This window comes from Meriones unguiculatus, chromosome 15 (genome assembly GCF_030254825.1).
Source record: "Meriones unguiculatus strain TT.TT164.6M chromosome 15, Bangor_MerUng_6.1, whole genome shotgun sequence".
Classification (NCBI taxonomy): Eukaryota; Metazoa; Chordata; class Mammalia; order Rodentia; family Muridae; genus Meriones; species Meriones unguiculatus.
The window spans coordinates 5,536,176-5,556,315 of NC_083362.1; the positions used below are offsets into that span (position 1 = coordinate 5,536,176).

At 49.9% G+C, this 20,140-nt stretch overlaps 1 protein-coding gene across 1 annotated transcript in view; it reads left to right on the forward strand.

Annotated features, from left to right (window-relative positions):
• Sdk1 (sidekick cell adhesion molecule 1) overlaps positions 1 to 20,140 on the forward strand; it is an 898,365-nt gene that overhangs the window by 707,008 nt on the left and 171,217 nt on the right. Inside the window, exons 15-17 of the mRNA XM_060368045.1 lie at positions 984 to 1,131; positions 2,084 to 2,224; positions 9,693 to 9,874. Of these exons, the coding sequence (XP_060224028.1) occupies positions 984 to 1,131; positions 2,084 to 2,224; positions 9,693 to 9,874 (471 nt within the window). The remainder of the gene's footprint in view (positions 1 to 983; positions 1,132 to 2,083; positions 2,225 to 9,692; positions 9,875 to 20,140) is intronic.

Genomic DNA, 20,140 nt, shown 5'->3' on the forward strand with positions numbered 1-20,140 from the left:
CTCAGGGCTGTGGCAGCTCAGGGGTGTGGCAGAAGGAGGCCACACTACAGAGGGCTTGCAAAATGTCTAGCTCATCAGTATTTATCATCTCCTATTAGAGTGTTAATGAACATAGGGCTTATTTATCATTCCCTGAGGGGTGGAGACCCTTTTCCTGGAGGCGAATCTTCCACCTGCCTGGTGGTGAGCTGACAGACAACTTTTCCCATCTTGTACTGATCCCAGGAATTGGGATTTTTTTTTTCTTCCTTGTCTTGAAGTGCCATCTGTATGCAGGCTGAAGGAAAAAAAACTTTTTTTTTTTTTTTTATACCTTGGCTGAGGGAATGGCTCCGTCAGTTAAGTATTGAGGACCCAAATTTAATTTCCCAGAACCTATGTAGACATGGTGTGAGGGTACAGGTGTGTAAACCTAGTGCTGGGAGGCAGAAACAGGAGCTGCCTGGAACTTGTTGGGCAGCCAGCCTGGCCAAATCAGTGAGTTCCACACTAGTGAGAGAGCATGTCTCAAGGGAAAAATAACCCCCAAGGTTGACCCCTGGCCTCTCCATGCATGACCATACACATGCATGTACAACCTCACCTGTATACGTAGGAACGCATACACAGGAAGGAAGGAAGGAAGGAAGGAAGGAAGGAAGGAAGGAAGGAAGGAAGGAAGGAAGGAAGGAAGGAAGGAAGGAAAGAAGGAAGAAAGACACATACACCTTCTCAGTGAGGACCAACAGAAGGGTCTTTCTGCCCACTTTCCCTGGAGTGGGCAAAGGGAAAACAAGAGGCTCTCCCCTGGGTCTGTGGCGGGGCTCCTGAATGCCATGCCAGTGCAGTAGTTGCTAGCCACACAGATGAGCGACTCGGTTTGCACATTCATGAGGTGGGCGAGCCACCGCCAACCCTGGTGCTGTGTGGGGAAGCAAACGTCCTACTTGTTACTGCGATGATGCTCGCTCACGTGTCTGACCTTGCTCTGCTGGTTCTTGTAGACTCTCCATGGAAGGTGCATCTGTCAAATGTCGGCCCGGAGATGACAAGCGTCACTGTGAGTGGCCTGACGCCAGCCCGGACCTATCAGTTCAGAGTGTGCGCTGTGAACCAGGTGGGCAAGGGCCAGTACAGCACAGAGACCAGCAGGTAAGCGAGCCCACCCTCCGCCTCCAGCCGAGAGGGAGGTGCGGGCCCCAACAGGAGACACAGGGATAAGCAACCAGCCCTAGGGGTTCTGGCTGCAACCGGAGCAGCGTAAACACTGGCACGTATTTAGCTAGCTGTACTTCCTTAAGTGTTTCCCATGATGCTCTGTGCCTTCTCGGGTCACTCCTGACGGCACAGCCTTCTTTTCAGGGATAGGGACTCTCATAGTCCAGGCTGGCCTGGAATTCGCTTTGTAGTCAAGGATGGTCCCCCTCTACCAACACAGTGCTGAGACTTCAGATGCGCCCACCATGCCCAAAGTACACAGTGCCAGGGACGCAACACGAAGCAGAGCTTCCTGTGGTCCCAGTGTTTCTGCGGCTGTGATAAAATACCCTGATAAGAGCAACTTAGGGGAGGAAGGGTTTATTTCAGCTTTCCAGTTCCAGATTACTGTTGGCCATAGCAGAGAAGTCAAGACAGGAACTCCAGCAGCGAGTCAATATCACATCCACAGTCACAAACAGAGGGAAACGGACACACACGTGCCTGCTCGCTTGTGCTCAGCTAGATGCCTGTGCTGTTCTACAGATCAGGCCTCCTGCCTAGGGAATGACACCACCCACGGTGGGATGGATCTTCTCGTGTCAGTCGGCTTAAAAGACAATCCCCACAGACGTGCCCACCGACCAGCCTAACGTAGATAACTCCTCATTCAGACTGTTTGGTCAAGTTGACAGAGCCAACCATAGCACTAGACAAGCCCTCTGTCGGCCACACATCTGCCGATGCCTCCTGGCTGAGTTGCTGGCATGTTGACTGTCACACCTTTGGCACACACAGCCCCAGTGGGGTCAGCTGTGTGCTTTGGGCTTGTTTTCTCCTCAGCAAGGCTTCAGGCTGGGCTGTGACGCTGGCCCTTACCTCTCTCTCTGATATATTTCACCTTTAGGTTGATGTTACCTGAAGAACCACCAAGTGCTCCCCCAAAGAACATCGTGGCCAGTGGGAGGACTAACCAGTCCATCATGGTGCAGTGGCAACCACCACCTGAGACGGAGCACAACGGGGTCCTGCGGGGCTACATCCTCAGGCAAGTGCCTCGGACAAGCCTCCAGGCCGTCCGTTCACTGTTAGTAGAAGCCAGTCAGTACTTTGGGGTCCCAGGTCAAGAGACAGACTCTAGGGAGGATTGCAGACTGCAGCAAAGCAGAGTTTACAGCTAATGAGCACCTCTGTGGAGCACTCCTGGGTGTGGCCACCTTCAGAGGCTACACAGACTAACGTCAGAGGTTGCACGAGCCAATGTAGCAGGGGGCATGATGGGAAAAATAGCAAATAGGCTCTTCATTGGGAAGCCTTCCTCACCAGATGTCTACATTCAGAAGCACAGTCACTTACCTAATACTAATTAATTAGATGTAGTTACTAACCAACAGTTACTATGCTAGCCTGCTACTCTATTTTGCCAGACCTTCTGACATATCAAAGAAAAAAATTAGATTGTGTGTATATTTGTGTGGTATGTTTACCTAAGTGTTTACCTAAGGAGGCCAGAAGAGAGTGTTCAAATTCACTACAGCAGTGATTCTCAATCTTTAAAAAAAAAAAAAAAACACTTTTCTATTTATTCTTTGAGAGTTTCACATCATGCACCCTAATCGCCTCATATCCCTCTGCCCTTGCAACCTCCCCCCAAAATAGAAACCCACAAGCAAACAAAAATAGACAAAAATGAAACATAGCAAAGACAGCATCTTGTCATGGAAGCCGTAGAGCGTCGCAGTGTTCCACACTATGCCCGCCGTCCATGCATCTCCATTTCCAGATGTTTATCGCAGCGGTTCACTGGTCTGGTTGAGGCCTCTGGCTTCCGTGACACCTCAGGGTTGGTGGTTCCTAACGCTGCAGCCACTTCACACAGTTCCTCATGCTGTGGTGACCCCAGACATAACATTCTTTCTGTTGCTACTTCATAACTGAAATTTTGCTACTGCTATGAATCCTAATGTAAACCCCTGTGTTTCCCAATGGTCTTAGGTGACCCCTGGGAAAGACTGTTCAACCCCCAAAGGGGTGACAATCCACAGATTGAGAGCTGCTGCCCTAGAGAGCCGGGAACTGAACTCAGGTCTGCAGCAGGAGCTCTAACTGCGGAGCCATCTCTCCAGCCCCCAAAGAAATTTATGTACATATATGTGTGTGTATGTGTGTGTATATGTGTGTATGTATATATACATATGTGTGTAGATATATCTACATATATGTATACACACATATGTGTGTGTGTATATATATATACTCACAACTTGGCAATGTTTAGGTATTGGGAATGAAAGCAATATTTTTTAAATATAAGACAGGATGGATGAACATGTGTGTGAGCCAAGGGGAGGGCAGGTTCTAGCCAAGCCTTAGCAGGCTTGTTGGGCTTCTGAGTGTACTGAGAGCATGTCTGAGAGATGACCCTCCTTTGCCCAAACCACCGCTAATGTCAAAATTACACCACTAATGTCAAAAATGAATGTCGTCACTATGAGGTTTTTTGTTGAGACAAATTAAAGGAAGAAAAGATCAATTTGGATTAAGGGTAATCGTTACCTCTCCTCTCAGAGTTTGCACTGCCATTTGTGACTTCTGTCAGCCTCTCTGAGGCAGGAATCCGTTCATCGTTTTCCCCTCCAAACGCCTCCCCTGGCTCACACTGGGCCTGGGGTCGGGCGTGCTTGATTAACAAAAAGAAGCCTTCACTGGGCAGAGTTGGCTTCCTAGGATGACAGCTGTGAATGTGCTGCTTCCTTTTTTTTCTGCATTTCTGCTTGAGAAAGGTCTGCTATAGCCCAGGCTGGCCTAGAACTCATTAATGTAGCTGAAGATACTCTTGGACCCAGCGCTGCTGTCCTTACAGGTGGCATCCACCATCACAAATGCCTCTAAAGCAGTGCTACTTTCCTGTGGGTCCTGACCCCTCTGGGGTGTTGAATGACCCTTCTACAGGGGTCACCTGAGACCATCGGAAAACAGAGGTTTGCATTATGATTCCTATTGTAGCAAAATTACAGCTGTGAAGGAGCAACGAAAATAATTTTATAGTTGGGGTCACCGTAAATGAGGAAACTGTACGGAAGGGTCACAACAGGAGAGAAGTTCCAAAGGTATTTCTGAGAGATGTGGACTTCTTCTAACCCTCAGGGACAAGGTCCCCGCTGAGCCTGCCTTCTTTCCTCCCTTTGATTATCAGCTGTGGTTTCCTTGCATTTCCGTCACTCTGTCGTGTATCACACCAGTCAGTCGCCGTCTTCACTGTGTGCTTCCCAGGGATGCACAAAATCATCGGCCTTGCAGGGAACACTGTTACCGGGCACCATCTCTCTGATTCTATTTTATGTATTTTTCTGTATCAAAGTCTCATGTAGCCCAGGTTGGCCTTCAACTCACAGTGTAGCCAAGGATGGCCTTCAACACCTGACCTCTTGTTTCCACCTCCCACGTGCTGGAATGACAGGAGTGTGTCACCACCCCCAGCTTGAAAATGTCGGTCCTTTAGCGCCATTTGCTGCGTCTCTGAAGGACGTATGGCTTCAGTTCCCCACTGCTCAGTTAACCATACAGTGAGACAACCTTGAGAGAGAAGGTTGCCGGGGAGAAGTCGCCTTTACCCAGAGCCCCTGCTCTGAGTGAGCCAGAGCTACAGATCCCAGCCCCGCTGTTCCCAAGGTTCCCTCCAGCCAGCCCATGCTTCTCTGTTAACCAGCTGCCCAGCCTTGTCTGTCTAATGGGGCTTAAATGACCACTAGGAAGTCAATGCCCACGGTCTCCCCATCTCTGCCCCCAGCTGTCACCCTCCATTTACAAAAGGTCAGAATGATACCGTCATGTCATCTGGCAGCAGTGGCCCCGGGCTCTGTCCCAGCTGGTGGCAGTTGCCAGTGGCCCAACCTTCCTACCCATCCTCCTGCTACCTCACAGGAAGGGTTCTTGTGGCTCACGGATGTGTTTTCCTTCAACATCAGCCTTCCCTCATGTCCACACCCGTCAACTAATGAAAATAATTAGCTCGCCCTCCCCGAAACCACTGGCATTCTCAGCAGCAGAAGGAAGCTTCCCGAGGCTGAGCCTGTCAAGTAGGGGCTGTGATGTTTGTCCCACTGAACACGCTCGGGGCGCAGAGCCTAATAATAAAACTGCCTGATGTTATGAGGCCTCACGGTGGACTGCGCATCTCTCTCTTTGTGGGATTACTGTCCTTAAAGGATTCTTGGTGACAGTGCTTTCAGAGTGGAGGGGTGGAGAGGGCATCTGTGATGTCGACAGCTTAAATCCAAGAAAGCCCCCCAAAATGAGGGCACACCGCCCCAGGCCTTCCTTAGATATCAAAGTGTGTGGAAATTAAAGACCCATCTAAGGCGTGCTCACCTGCAAACCTCTCTGAGCAAGGCTCCAGCTTGCAGATCGTTGTTTGCAAGCGAGAACCCTCCAGGGCACAGGCTCCATGTCCGATCCAACACACAACGCATGGGAGCAAATGGAAAATAAATCACCTTGGTGGCTCACACCATAAGAGGTAGTTAGGATGCTCGCGCAGCGATAAAATATTTATAATAATAGGCGGCATGTTTCTCTGAGAGGTGCTCAGGGTTATGTCCTTAAAGAGAAAAAGGAGGGAAAAAAAGTTCTGTTTATTTCGGGATAAAAACTCATCTGCTCTGGCTGAGCCGGTCTCCAGGGTAACAGAGCCTCCTGGAAAGGAGGAAGGAGGCTGCTCTGCCATCTCCTCCCTCACCTTGACCTTCTCGGGCATCCAGGGTGCATCGCCAGGGCATCAGAGCCGGGGCCAGAGTAGACCTCCCTGCCTGTTCTATTTTCAAGGAGTGAATCCCACAGTTCACTGAGTGGCTGAGAAGACTGTGTGTGCAGCTGGGACAGGCTCTGTGCTCTGAACAAGGACCTTGGCTTGTGTCCCCCAATGCTCATTTCGTAGCTTTTCCTTGGAAACTGGGCTGATAGTGAAGGGCCCCCTGGAGCCAGCCCTCTTCAAGGGTTGTGTTGCAATTTCTCCTAGAAAGCTATGAAGAAGCATCTACTCGGGGTCTGGAGAGGTGGCTCAGTGGGGGAGAGGGTGGCTCGCAAGCATGAGGGGCTGACTGTGAATCCCGAGCACCCACAGTAAAAGCTGGGCATGGTGGCATGTGTCAGTTGCCCCAGAGCTGGGCCTGGGGGTAGGAACGAGACAGGGGGGTCTCTGAAGTTCCTTTACCAGCCAGCCTAGCCAAATGGGTGAACTTCCGGTTTAGTGAGAGACTCCTGTGAAAGAGAGAGGAAGGCTGGTGTTAACCTCTGGCTTCCACATGCATTTGTACACAGCTAACACACACACATGCACACACACAGAGACACACATATGAACACATCTATACCACACATACAAATAACAACAATAATAATTGAACAGCTCCTCACCCGTACCTTAGAGTGGGGGAGGGGTACTTAGACAGAGCCGTATAGGGAAGGACAGCCATCCCATCCTGGCGAGAGTGCAGCGCTCTTGAGAGGGTGGCAGGGAGATGTCCTTACGGTGGAGACACATATTCCTGAGGATCAGTGGGTCATATATCGTATAGGATGCATTAAGGTTTAAAGATTTAAAGATGTGCAAGGCCTTGGTTTCAAGGAAAGCGTTTCCTCTTGTTACTTCAGTCCTAGGTGGATTTTGTGGAGGCCTAACGCAGTAAATCCAGGGCTTGCAAGCATTTTGACCCCAGTAAGCACAGTTGTCTTTTGTTGTTTCCTGTTTTGTTTGGTCAGCTGGTTTTGAGGCCAGAGCTCATGTGGCCCAGGCTAGCTTCCAACTCCTTATGTAGCCAAGGATGACCTTGATCTTCTGATCTTCCCACTTCTACCTTCCAAGGGCTAGGATTACAACCAAGCACCCCTTTATCCAGTTTGCCAGGTGCTGGGGTGGAGCCAGGCTCTAGCAAGCTTTCTGTCAGGAGCCACACCCTCAGCTTGCTGACTTAACCCTTGTCTGAGATCTAGGCACCTTGGGCTTCAGCTGCTAATGTTTCTAGATTCATGGTCATCAGGTAACGGAAATAGGATCCCAGGATGAGGGGCATCCTTCCTTTCTCACATCCTCTCGCTCTCCCCTGTATTTCTTGCCTGCCTCTGAGGGCTTTATTTTGGCTTATGCTTTCCAAGGGCTCAGTACATAGTCATGTAGCTCTGTTATTTCTGGGCTTGTGGTAAGACAGAGAGTCAGAGTAGAAGGCTTCCGGGCGGGAACAGCTGGTCTATCTACAGAGGCCATGACGCTCAGAGAGCAGGAATGCACCAGGCACAAAGTAAACACTTGAGAGGTTCCACGGTAGTGACCCACCTTCCCCAGTGGGAGCTGCCTGCTTCCTGCGGACTCTGGCATCAATGATGAATCTACTGGTTCGGTCAGACTTCTCCAGTCCACCCACCAGGTGGGCATCAAACACAGCTCCACCTCAGATGGGTAAGAGATCTTATTCTGGAACCAAATATAAGTGATCATAGCCCAGGGACCCAGATTTAGGTCACCTCAACTTTTATGTGTTAACATGATTACGGTTCCTTGAAGTTTTGCGGTTAAAGGAAGGAAGTCATAAATCAGGCCACTTTTCACATACATTGGCAAAAAAGTGTCAGGTGAGTGGGCAAAGTGGGGAGTCTCAGGGCTACAGACCTCAGACGCTAGCTACGGCACTCTTGGCCTTGTGGTCGCTGGAAGCCGCTGATCTGCTAAGTTAGTTCATTTCATCCTTGCTAGTCACAAGCATGGTAAAGCAGACGCAGGGGTAGGCAAGGAATGGCTATCAGTGGAAGACAGCAAAGATGCATTTTAATTAGACTTTGGACCTGCAACCTCCCTGCAGCCACTGACATTCCAGTCAGTCACTCAGCTGGAAGGGCTCAACAGGTCCTTCCCGGAGCTTCCATTTACATATCTCTTTGGGAAGTCAGAGTACATAGAAACACCTGCCTTTCCAGGTCTTGGCGACCTTGCTGGTCTGAGAGTTTCTATCCCAAGTGTGTCCCTTCCCTCCGCTCCGTCAGACCCCGGTGACTCCAGCGTGCTCTAAGAAGTTAGTGGATTTACGGCTGCCTCTCTGTTTGAGAACGCCTTGTCTATCATTTCCTCTCTCCGGGTGTCACGCAAAGCTGCATCTCACAGAGGCAAGAACAACTTCTGGGCTATAAATCGGACGCTTTGAGGAGCCGCAGGATGACTGTACAAGTCTCTCATTTTACCCAGGGGAACTGATCCAGAAAAGCTCTGTGAATTAGCTGAGCCACTTCAGTACATTAACTTCTATAAACGGAATCATGGAAAAAACAGTTACTAATCAAAATAATGCGGGAAAAGGCCTTTCTACGGTACAAAAGCTTTCCCCCCTACTTTTTTAAGAGCTGGCTTGTGTAAGCATCTTGTTAATAAGTACAACTTTAAATTTCTGCTTCAGGGCACCGAAGGGCACATTACCCAAGAACTCACAAAGCTCCCCTGCCCCTCCCCCCCCACAAAAAAGCAATTTGTCATGGGCTAGCCCATTAGAAGTCTTAACACCTTTTCAAAGCCACTTACAGTAGGTCTGGGCTATCTCTGGACAAATCTAGACTGTTCTTAAATAGAAACAGAACAGGGCACTTGGAGAAAGGCCCTGAGCACACAGACCACTGGCTTCCTGACTTCCTCCAGAGACGCAGTCTGAAGAGGCAGCCTTTCTCTCACCCCTGTTCTCCAGGAGATCAGCTCCGAAATCTTGACTCATAACCACTGCATACGCTTGGCAGTTTATACCTGAAATGCAGAATGTTTAGAGCATGATGATACACATCTGTGTAATTCAGGTATTCAGGAAGCTGAAGCAGGGGGGATCGTGAATCCAAGTCAAGCCAGGACTGCATAGCAAGACCCTGTCTCAGAAGGAAGGAAGGAAAGAGGAAGACAGAGCAGAGAGAGGCAGGGAGGGAGCCATCATTTGGGTTCCAACAGCCTCCTGTCTCTCCATACCCTCCCTGTAGCAGCTGGGACAGCATAAGCCTATAAGCCTAAACCAACAGCGTAGGTTTTGAGCGTGGCTTTGGCCAGCCTCCCCTTTGGGGGAGCATTTCTATTACATTTTCTCAGAAGGAAAACGGGCTGGGTGGAGGAGTGGTATACACTTGCAGTCCCAGTCCCAGCACGTGGGAGGCTGAGGCGTGAAGATGCCTGCAAGGCAGAAGCTAGCCTGGGCTACAAGGTAAGCAAGCGTGAGGGCATCTGGGCTACAGTGGCAAGACTTCATCTCAAAGCAACAGCGACAAAACCAGCAGAGCTTTCCCAGGACCATGCAGAGCTGAAAGCCTGTTCCACTTCCCCTGGCACTCGAGGTCACCGTGAGATTAGAGCATGGATGGAGCCATCGGCCAAGGCAAGCTGTGGTCGGGGCTGAGCTCAAAGCCCAGTTCATACCTGCTCACCTCTGCCTTTCTTTCCAGGTGAGCCCAACTGACTGTGGTGGTGTCCCTGTGCTCAGGCCTTCTTTCTGCCACAGGTACCGCCTGGCTGGCCTGCCCGGCGAACACCAGCAGAGGAACATCAGCAGCCCAGAGGTGAACTACTGCCTGGTCACCGACCTCATCATCTGGACGCAGTACGAGATCCAGGTGGCAGCCTACAACGGGGCAGGCCTGGGTGTCTTCAGCAGGGCGGTGACCGAGTATACTCTACAAGGAGGTGAGCTACCAGGGGGTGACGGACCCTGTGGGACCCTGGGGGCTGGGGTTGGCCGGGGCTGATTGGAACGTGCAGCTCTCTAGGGCACTGTCTACAAAAACACAGGTCTTACCTGGAAGGGGGTGAGCGCTTGTTTAGTTTGGCACTGAATGTGAGTGATCACAGACAAAGAGTGCCCCCAGGGACCCGTTCCACTGTCACAGGGCGAAGGAAGTCACAAATCAAGATGCCTTGTTTTGAACGCCTTGGTGGAAAGCTTACAGCAAACTGGGAAAGTCGCCGTCACAGGCCTCAGACACTGTCTGATGACTTTCTCTGGCTCTGGGCTGGTGGAAGCTACGGGTCGTTTTCATAGATACCAAAAGGATGTACCTGTCAGTCCTAAGGATTTTAGGTCACCCATAGGATTGGGTTGGAAATGACGACATCAAGGGCTAAGGAGAACCCAAGATGTTTTGGCTTGGGACTTGTCCCAACTCTCCACAACCACAGGCATTCTAACCAGTCAGTCAGCCTTGAAGAAGGTTTAACATAGATATGTGTTTATTTCTCGGGGAGCTTCAGATTCCAAGAACTGTAGGAGAAAATCTAACCCAGAGAGAGTCAATGGGGTTTGATTTCCCTGCCTGTCCTGAACCTCAGTATTGCTCCTGAGGAGAAGCTTGGTGTCCAGGCAGCCTTCGTTTCTCTGGGAGCTGGGGACAGAAGAGTCTATGGACATACACATATCCATCGTATACAGAGTCTCTGGAGGGTCTGGGGATTCAGACTTTTCTAAATGCACCGCAGCTGTGGATTTGGTCAAGGGCTAGAACCGTCACTGGGCTCCAGTGGTCACATTTCGAAGCAAAGAACCGTTCACACTTCTACTTTAGTAATATGCAATAGCATTATTGGGAACAGAATTCACAAGTTTGTGCTTTGTTTTTCCTTATTATACAAGCCAACCATGTAAGATCAATAAAAGCTCCCGACCCCCAAAGAAATAATCAGCAAAGTGTCAGAAAGCCAGGAGGTGCTCCACAACACGGGCTCAGACTGCGCCTGGGGTTTAGAGTTCAGCCGTTCCGGGAAAGAGCTCCTCCCTGCTTTCCAGAAGATTCTAGTTGTTGTCCTGAACAGTAATAAACGGGCCCTTTCTCAATGGCCACACCGGTCCTGCAGCAGCCCAGCTCCTGGCTGGGGGACACAGTTTCCCCTCCTGGCCTCAAAGCCTTCTTCCTCGTGCAGAGATTTACGAGGCTCTCAGTTCACAGGTGCGGTTTTATTTGCTTAGGCATTTTTATTGCTTACCAGGGCCATGACCTTTTTTCTCAAATGATAAGGTTTCTAACTGCCCACTTCTCTCCCCAAATCCTGCCTCAGACCTAATGTTCCTTGATATTACACGCTGTTATTATCAGCCCTTATTGATTGGCTGTCGGTTGTCATCCGAGAGTCCATAAATCCTCCTTTATAAATTAAAAACAGTCACTGCTGCCTGCCCAGCAAGTAGCAGAAATATTAAAATGCTGGACAGCCGGGCAGGGCTTGTCCATCTGCAAGGGATTCCTGACCACCCATTTGAAGAGGCAAACAGCGGATAGCCTAGACGGTAAATTTTGCTTTAATGAGTCTGTTTAATAAAATGACAATAAACTTGGAAACACTTGAAATGACTAACACGGGGGGCTGGAGAGATGGCTCAGTGGTTAGGTGCTCCTACAGCACCTATACTGAGCAACTTACAAGTGCCTTAACTCCAGCTCCAGGGGCTCTAGCGCCTTCTGCTGGCCACAGTGAGCACTTCACTCACATGCAAATGCACATGCAAGCACACACAAGTACATAATTAAAAAATAAAACAAATCTTTGTGAAACTACGAATGAACATGGCTGCAGGTTAGACCCTATTACTGTTAACTGTGACTACCTAGTTTTATCCTTAGCGCTTGAGTTCTGTGCACAGCCAGGGAAACTGAGGCCTGATTTAAAAGGATGTTGAGGCTGGAGACTTTGGCTGGTAGGTACCTGGCACTTGATAGGCACATCAGGTTTAAGAGGGAGTGGCAATTTGCAAGTGCTGAGCTGGAAGGCATCTTAGTTAGGGTTTCCACTGTTGTGATTAAAGTAACCACGACCGAAAGCAACTCCGTGAGGAAAGGGTTCATTTCTGCTTACAGCTGCCTTGCCAGGTCCATCACTGAGGGAGGTCAAAATTTATCAAATTTGGGGCAGGAAATGGGAGGCTGGAGCTGATGCAGAGGCCATGGAGGGGTGCTGCTCGCTGTCTTGCTCCTCAGGGCTGGCTTAGCTTTCTCTCTTTCAGCACCTGGGACCACCAGGCATGGCACCACGCACAGAAATCACTAATTAAGGAAACGCCATGCAGGCAAATCTTGTGGAGGCATGCCCTCACCTGAGAGTCCCTCTTCCCACGTGATCTAGTGTGTGTCAAGTAGCCATAAAACTAGCCAGCGCCGAAGAGAAATCATGGGTGGCATACAGGAGAGGAGAGGGCGAGGGAGGGCAACCGCACGGAGAGTGGAAAGAACAGTAACCTGGCTGGAAAGTGCTGGTTCTTCCCTGCTCTGGGATAGGCTGCGAGGAGGGGTCTGGAGAGGCCTTTGGGTGGTACGCTGTTCTTTCAAATCAGGTCACGCGAGGGCTGGGGAGATGGTACACTGGATAGCAACCTGAATTGGATTTCCAGGACTCGTAAAAAGGCCAGGTGTGGTGGCATGTGCTCGCAGTCCCGGCCCCAGAGAGGCAGAGATGGAGGCAAGGACAGCTGCCTAATGTTGCCCTCTGAGCTCTGCCAGCCCTCTCACACAGACACACATTTACCAGGTACCCGTGCGGCTAGACGTGTGCCCCTCCACCGGGGCAGTGTTACAGTGTTGTGATTGTTACCGAGGCTGGGGGATGGCTGCTGGAGGGGCCACCAGCCGCTTCTCCTCACTTTGCATCCTGACTTCTACCGGTCACCCCTGGGGGTATTGTTAGACCCGAGAGAAAAGCATTTCCAGGACTGTCTGAAAGCAAGCTATATCCAGAAGTGCACAAAGGGCTGTCCAGGCGACTGCCTCCCGCTATGTGGGGTTCCAAAGAGCAGCCCCTCCCTGGCTTCTGAGGTTCCGTCTCTGGGGAAGGGTTAGAGCTGAAAGAAAATAGCTGTTGAAGCAGGGCATTTTATCCCAGCACTCAGGGAGGCAGAGGCAGGAGGATCGCTGTGAGTTGGAGGTCAGCCTGGTCTACAAACCCTGAGTCCAGGACAGCCAAGACTACACTGAGAAACCCTGTCTCAAAAAAAAACCAAACAACAGGAGGGCTGTGTGCGCATAGCTGAGCCACACTTCCTTTGCTGCCCGGAGGCCGCTGAGTGTCTCTGGAGTGTCCTACAGCAGTTGGTGCTGTGCGCTGAAAAAGCCTGGAGTAGGTCCTTCAAGCAGGGGGGGAGGGGCGGAATTAAAATGCTTGCGTATTAAAAGAGAAAAGAATAACTCATAAAATTAATTGTCGGCTTCATTTGGGAAATCATGGGCGTGTGTAGAAACATAATTCAGCAGTCAATGAGGAGACACTGAGGGAGGCCTGAGACGCCTAGCTGGGGAGGGTGGAATTTCAGTCTGTTGAGGCCTGGCTTCCTCTCCCTCCAAAGAGGATCAGGAAAGCACCCTGCACTCCCCAGGGGCCTCTGGGGGCAGTACACGTAGGTGGCCATTTGCGGGGTGTGGGACCCCGGTAAGTTCTCAGGAAGAAAAGGGCGCACTCACAAGGTGCCCGCTGGGCACCAGCAGCCGAGCAAAGCAGCCACACAGTGCTTCCCCGGCGCCTTCTTGTGTGTGCATTTTTTATCTCAAACGTGTGTTTCCTCCCAGGAAGCCCCTTCCATCATGGACTCACACACATACACATGCAAAGGAGAAAAAAAAAAAACAGAAACAAAACTGCAGTGAGCCGGGCAGGCCCAGCATCCCAACACAGCGCATGAACAGGAGAGCCCGAGGGCCGTGGCAGCCCAGTGTGGATTCAATCACTTCAGGCTCACTGCAGTTTTGCTTCTGTTTTTGTTTTTTTCTCCTTTGCATGTGTATGTGTGTGATCCATGATGCAGGGGGAGGTGTTCCCTTGTGTTTGCGTGTGGAGTCTGACTTTCAGCGTCTTCCCCAAAGGCTCTCCACCTTCTGTACTGACCAAAGCCTCTCCACCTTCTGCAGCTCACCAGGCCTGGCTACTCTAGCTAGGCATTTTGTCCTAGAGTCTGCCTGTCTTGGCTTCCTGTGTGCTGGGTTTAGAGAAGGCTGGCACACCTGCCTGGATTCTGTGTGGGTTTCTGGGGTCCTCACACTTGCAGGAGAAACACTTTGTCCACCTGAGCCGTTCCCAGAGCCCCTACTTAGCAGATCCTCAGCACAGACTGGTTGCCCTGGGGCACGCAGGCGTAAGGACTTTCTAACTTCTGTGTCGCCTCCTGTCCTGCTTCCATCCGACACCCCTAATTCCTCCTCCATCAGTCTCCTCCAATAGACTTCACAGCGGTGCCTCCCTGACCTCCTCCGCTGGAGGCATTTCAAACGGGACATATTAACTTACAAATTGAGCACCACTGCTCCAGTATGGTCTGAGCCAAGTGAACTTTCCACGGGGTCAGAGGAAAGGTTGGCTGCTCTGGAGAAGCGGAGGGCCTGGAACCCCAGCACACCAGGAGCCGCCTGTCAGATTTCCATCATGATGACCCAAAAGGCAATGCAAAGTAACTCGTATTTCATAGCACTCCCAGAAATCGATAACACTTTCGGTTTCCAGAGGGGAAGAAAAGCGTGGTGTGTAGCTTCTGTAGTGGAAATGCTCAGTTAGAAAGCTGAAATTAGAAGCATTTCTCTTCTGCTGCTGTCTGCTTCAGCAACTTTCTAATCTTGGGGAAAGAGAGGGGAAGGGCCAAGTCATCCACAGCCAACCGAGGGTCCGATGTGAGTCGTGTGACACCAACTCTGTGTTCGGGGCCCTTCACCGGTGTTGAATGGTTCAATAGCCAGGAAAGACTGGGAAGGAATGATATGTATCTGTGAGGTTTTCAGTGTGCGTACCTGTGTGTGTGTGTGTGTGTGGTGTTTAACTTGGAGCATAAGATGTAATCCATGGAGAAGATGGTTCAGTGGCTCAAGTGAGGGCTGAGCTTGGATCCCAAACCCATATCAGATGATGGCACACACTGCGGAGGTAGAGACAGGAGGAGCTCAGGGTTTACCAACCAGCCAGTGCAATGAGCTCCAGGCTTAGTGAGAGACGCTGCCTCAAAGAAATAAGGGGAAGGGGCATGTAGGGAGATTATGAAGTACATGAAGTACTTGCTGCGTAAACCTGCCGTCCTGACTCCAGAGTCCCAAGCACCCACGGAAAAGCCAGGCCTGGTAGCGTGTGTGTCTCTAATCTCGATGTGCTTGTACAGAAGATGAGAGGCAGAAGAATTGGCTGGTGACAATCAAGCAGTAGTGAACAACAGATCCTGTGTCAAAGTGGGTGGGAGGCAGTGACTGACACCCAAGGTGTCTCCTTACCTTCACACACGCACACACACCCATGCTCACACTCATTCATGCACATATATCGCTCAAATGTAACAGACTGCTGGCATACTCCTGAGCAAGCCCATGTAAACGAGCAGGCTCCCTCCATCCATTTTTAAAAACACATCCGTTAAGACGCAGATGTTGATTTTTCTATCAAGGGTCCAAAGACAAATCATACAATAAATCACCACTTGGAGTATACCAACGTTTTCCCTTTCCCCTGTTTTTATTTCTCGTATCGTTTTTCTTTTTGTAACAGGTACATTTGTGCTATCATGATTCATTCTAGTCCCAGAACATTACCTTGTAATGAAGGAGAAATATTTTATATTTTAAAAAAGAAATGGAGAAAAAAACATTTGGTTATCTACATTTTGAGAACATTAGCAAAGCTTCTAAGTGCTCACTTGGGCTTAGAAAGGTTCTCTAAAGTAAGGATTATAAATGAACACCCGTTTGCAAAGCCCTGTTCTGATCCCCTCTTGGGAAATTCTCACTGTGGCATTAAATGACGCTGCGCAAAAGACTGGTTTCCCAATCCCAGGGATGCTCTAGCCTCGGGTCCCTCCGAAGCAGCTCAATGTTCAGATTCTTCCAGCGTTACCCAAAATACTAAGAGCCAAGCAGGGTGGGCACAGGCGGGCGGCTTAATGTGGTCTCCTGGAGTTTGCAGGAACAGAGAGGCTGGCTCAGTGGTGTTCTCGGGGAAAACGCTGTGCTGGCATCCTTATCCTGGCTGTGCTTTTCCGCTCATTACCTGATTTTATTTACCATCTATTAATAGACACAGAGACCACGCACCTCCCATTTTACAGAAGAAAATAAATGGAGGTTCAGAGAGATGACTGTCTCCCCTCCCCAACCCCCTGATCACATAGCTAGAAATGCTGCAAAAGACTGGGACATAAATGCTGCTCGGCTTACCCCCCAGGCCAGGCCTTCACCACAGTGCTCCACCGTCACTAGAATTTGCTGTTCTCCTTACATTCTGCATACATCAAGCCTGATGGGAATGGCTGTCAGGCTTTCTCTGCAGGTTGTATATGAGATAAAAAGAATACAGTTGTCACCTCTCTTGGACTCACATGACAGGTGGCAGTGCAGAAGCCACCGGAAAAACTTTTATTGAAGTGAACAATAAGAAATCTGTTTTACACACACACAAGAACATGTTCTCTTCCCCCCCACACATGTATGTACTGAGGCCACTGAATTGATCTCCTGATCCACTAATCATTTGCATCCTACAAATGAACTTTAGTAGTGTTGCTGTCTGTCAGATTTGACTGCCATCCCTTTCAGAAAACGCTCCCACTGGACTTAGGAATCATCTGGGACTTGGGTTGTGAATATACCTAGCTATAAGTCAAACACGGGTTGTGAGCAGGGGCCCTGAGCCCTGGCACGGAGCCCAGTGTGTGGAGGGGTGCTGGGGTGCCAGTTCCAGCAGCTGTGTCCCGCAGCAGACCTCACAGGAGAGAGCAGCTAGTCTTCAGCTTGCCCTCAGCTGCCGCAGGAGCGCCCCAGGCACAGGGAGCTCACCTGGACTCACTGTGGCTGTCACTTTCTTTTATGATTTATAGATGTGTTTCCTTAAAGCCTAGGAACTCTGTAGGACCATGTCTGAGTGGTCTCTTTTGTATCTGTCCCTCACACACAAACAAGTAGAACATAAAGGGATGACCGACTAAGATCAGACACTGTTGGTTTATGTGACACTGCTCCATACTGTGCCAAGGCAGCCTCCATCTTCAACCTCACTCCTGCCTTCTAACCTGGCTTCTCTCACCATCTTGAAAAGTTAAGGGCACAGCGGCCTCAGCACTCCCATGATATGTGATTTATGTTTGATTTTACTGGAGCCCAAAGCCCATACCTTGTATTTTTAGAGTGACCTTTAAAACATTTGGATTTTTAGAGACTGGGACTCTTAAAATTACATTTTATATTGTACTCTTAACATGAGATCTTGGGGACAAACAAGAAAAGGAAGATTGTAGCTTAACGGTGACTGACAGGAGTAGAATGCCCTGATTAGGTTTTATGGTCAGTTTGATGCAAACGTAGAGTCACCTAGGAAGAGGGAACCTCAGTTGAAGACTTTCTTAGGTCCCATTGGCCTGTGGTCATGTCTGTGAGAAAGTGCCTTTCACCAATGATTGATGAGGGAGGGCAGAGCCCCCTGCGGGTGGCACCATTCTTGGTTAGGTGGGTTTGGGCTGTAGAAGAAAACTAGCTGTGGGTTGGAGAGTTCTTAAGAACCCTGGATGCTCTTCAGGAGGGTCCAGGTTCAATTCCCAGCACACTCATGGTAGTTCACACCAGTTCTAGTCCTGGTGGATCCAGTGTCCTCTTTGGAGCTCTGAGGACAATGCACATATGCAGCACATAGGCATACATGTAGATGAAAGCGCCCATACACATAAAAGAGTAAAACGACACTAGCTGAGCATGAGCCTGCATGCTAGCCAGTAAACAGCATTCCTCCAGGGTTTTTGTTTCAAATTCCTGCCTTGACTTGCCTGACGGGCCATGAGACCTGGAACAAACCCTTTCTTCCCTCAAGTTGTTTTTGTTGCTGTCTTTCATCATTGTAACAGAAAATAAACTAGAAGAGAAATTGGTACCAAGGCTGTGTATGTTCTGTATCCCACCTGCCCAAAGCAAAGCCCCCTAGGAGCAAGGGCTCATGGACTCCAGCCGGCACAGGAGCCAGAGCTCAGAGCCTTTCCTCCCATGCTTAGCTGGGAAGGCCCCTGCAGAGCTGAGGCCTGGCTGTCTCTCTGCAGGCTTCACCCTGTGTGACCAGCAGATACACTGATGTTCCAGAGAACTCAAGGCAGTAATCTGGTACCAGATGTACCGATAAGCAAGTGTGTGCAGCTTAGCCCGAGACTGGCATGGAGGGTGGATGACACAGAGAAGAGTAAGGAAGTGTGTGTTCAACCTGACACAAGGCTGGGTCACCTGGGGACAAGGATGAATCAGGAAACGTTCCCGTAGAGTTGGCCTGGAGACAAGTCTGTAGATAAGACATTTTCATGACTGATATGTGAGGGGCCAGCCCACTGAGGGCAGTGCTACAATTGGGAGCTGATGTACACAAGAAAACAAACTGAGCAAGCCAGGGAAGCAAGCCCGGAAGCAGCCTGCTGCATGGCCTCTGCTTCCGTTCCTGCTCAGGTTCCTGTTCTTAAGTTCCTGCCTTGACTGTCTTTGATGATGATGTGAATAGCACAAATGCTTACTTCATCAGGTTGCTAATGGTTATGTTGCTGTTGTTTTTTAATCACGTCAGTATAAACCCTAACTTCGATGGGAAGCTTTAGCATGCCACTCGGTTCCTGTCTTATTACATGTCCTTTGGCAGCTCCATATTTTGAGCTTATTCACCACCGCTGCCCTCTCTTACCCCTCTCCCACTCCTTCCCACTGCTTCTTCCCATATATTCTCCTCCTACTCCTACTGTCACGACTTGTTCTGTTTTGTGACCCACTGGGGTTTTCTAGCATCAGTTGTGTGAACATGGACAGGTGCTTATGTACTGGAGCGTGGTAACTTACCAGTGGTTCCACTACCGAGGAACAGTGGCCATTCATCAAGTCACCAGCAGTAAACTTGTCACTCGGGCAGTGGACTGCTCTAGCAACAGTCCTGCCACTATTGTACAATGGGCACATCATACTTGGCAGGTTGCTATTATGACATGCAGGGTCCACTGGGAGGGCTTCCTCCCTCGTGGCCTTGCAACACCTTCCACAATGAGAAAGCTAATGGGCGGGGAAGAAGCTTCATTAAGAATTGGGGGGAAATAAGCTTAGAAAGAGACACATAGAACTTGTAAAGTGTTCGTCCCCTATAAAAAGCCATAAAGATGCTCGCGAGTATTTGTGAAAGATTTGTTGCCCTTGTGATGTGCTTGACATGTTTAATGACGTGTGAACATTCCGTGTATCCCAAACTGCAAGAAACAAACAGCACAAGAGCTCAGCTGTAGCCCACAGTGACCTGGAATTTGTGTCATCCCAGGTCTCCTTTGTTTGTAAAAGACTTTTCAATTATATGTGTGTGTATGTGTGGGTGGGAGGGTCTGTGCCTGAGTGCAATGCCCATGGAGGCCAGAAGAGAGCATTGGAAGCCCTAGAGCTAGTGTTCCAGGCAGCTGTGATCCACCTGACAATCACTGCCAGGGACTGAACTAGGTCCTCCACAAGAGCGTCAAGCTCTGTTAGCCCTGAGTCATCTCTCCAGCCTGAGGTTTCCTTTAGCTGACCTTTTGTTCTTCCTCCCAGCCTCTCTTCCTCTTCTCCTTCCTTCCATGCTGTGTCATTGCTGTGACCGAGATGTGACTTAAGGAAGGTTCTGTGAGGCTCATGGCCTGAGGAGACACAGTCCATTGCAGCACTAGAATGCCCTTCAGTTGCGGCTGAAGGAAGGAGCAGGCTGTCCTTGCTCACATCTCGGCAGAGCAGGAAACAAGGATTGGGAAGTGTAACTGGCCTAGTAAACCTCTAGCCCACCCCTAGGGAGCCACTTCCTCTGTTGAGACTCCACCCCCCAGAGCTTCTACAATGCCCCCAAACACCACTAGCAGCTGGGGACCAAGTGTTCAAACAGAAGAGCATGAAAGCATTTTTATCCAAGCCACAGCACTGGATATTGAACCCAGAGCCTCATGCGTGCTGGGCAAGTGTAATTGGTCATGGTTTTTTT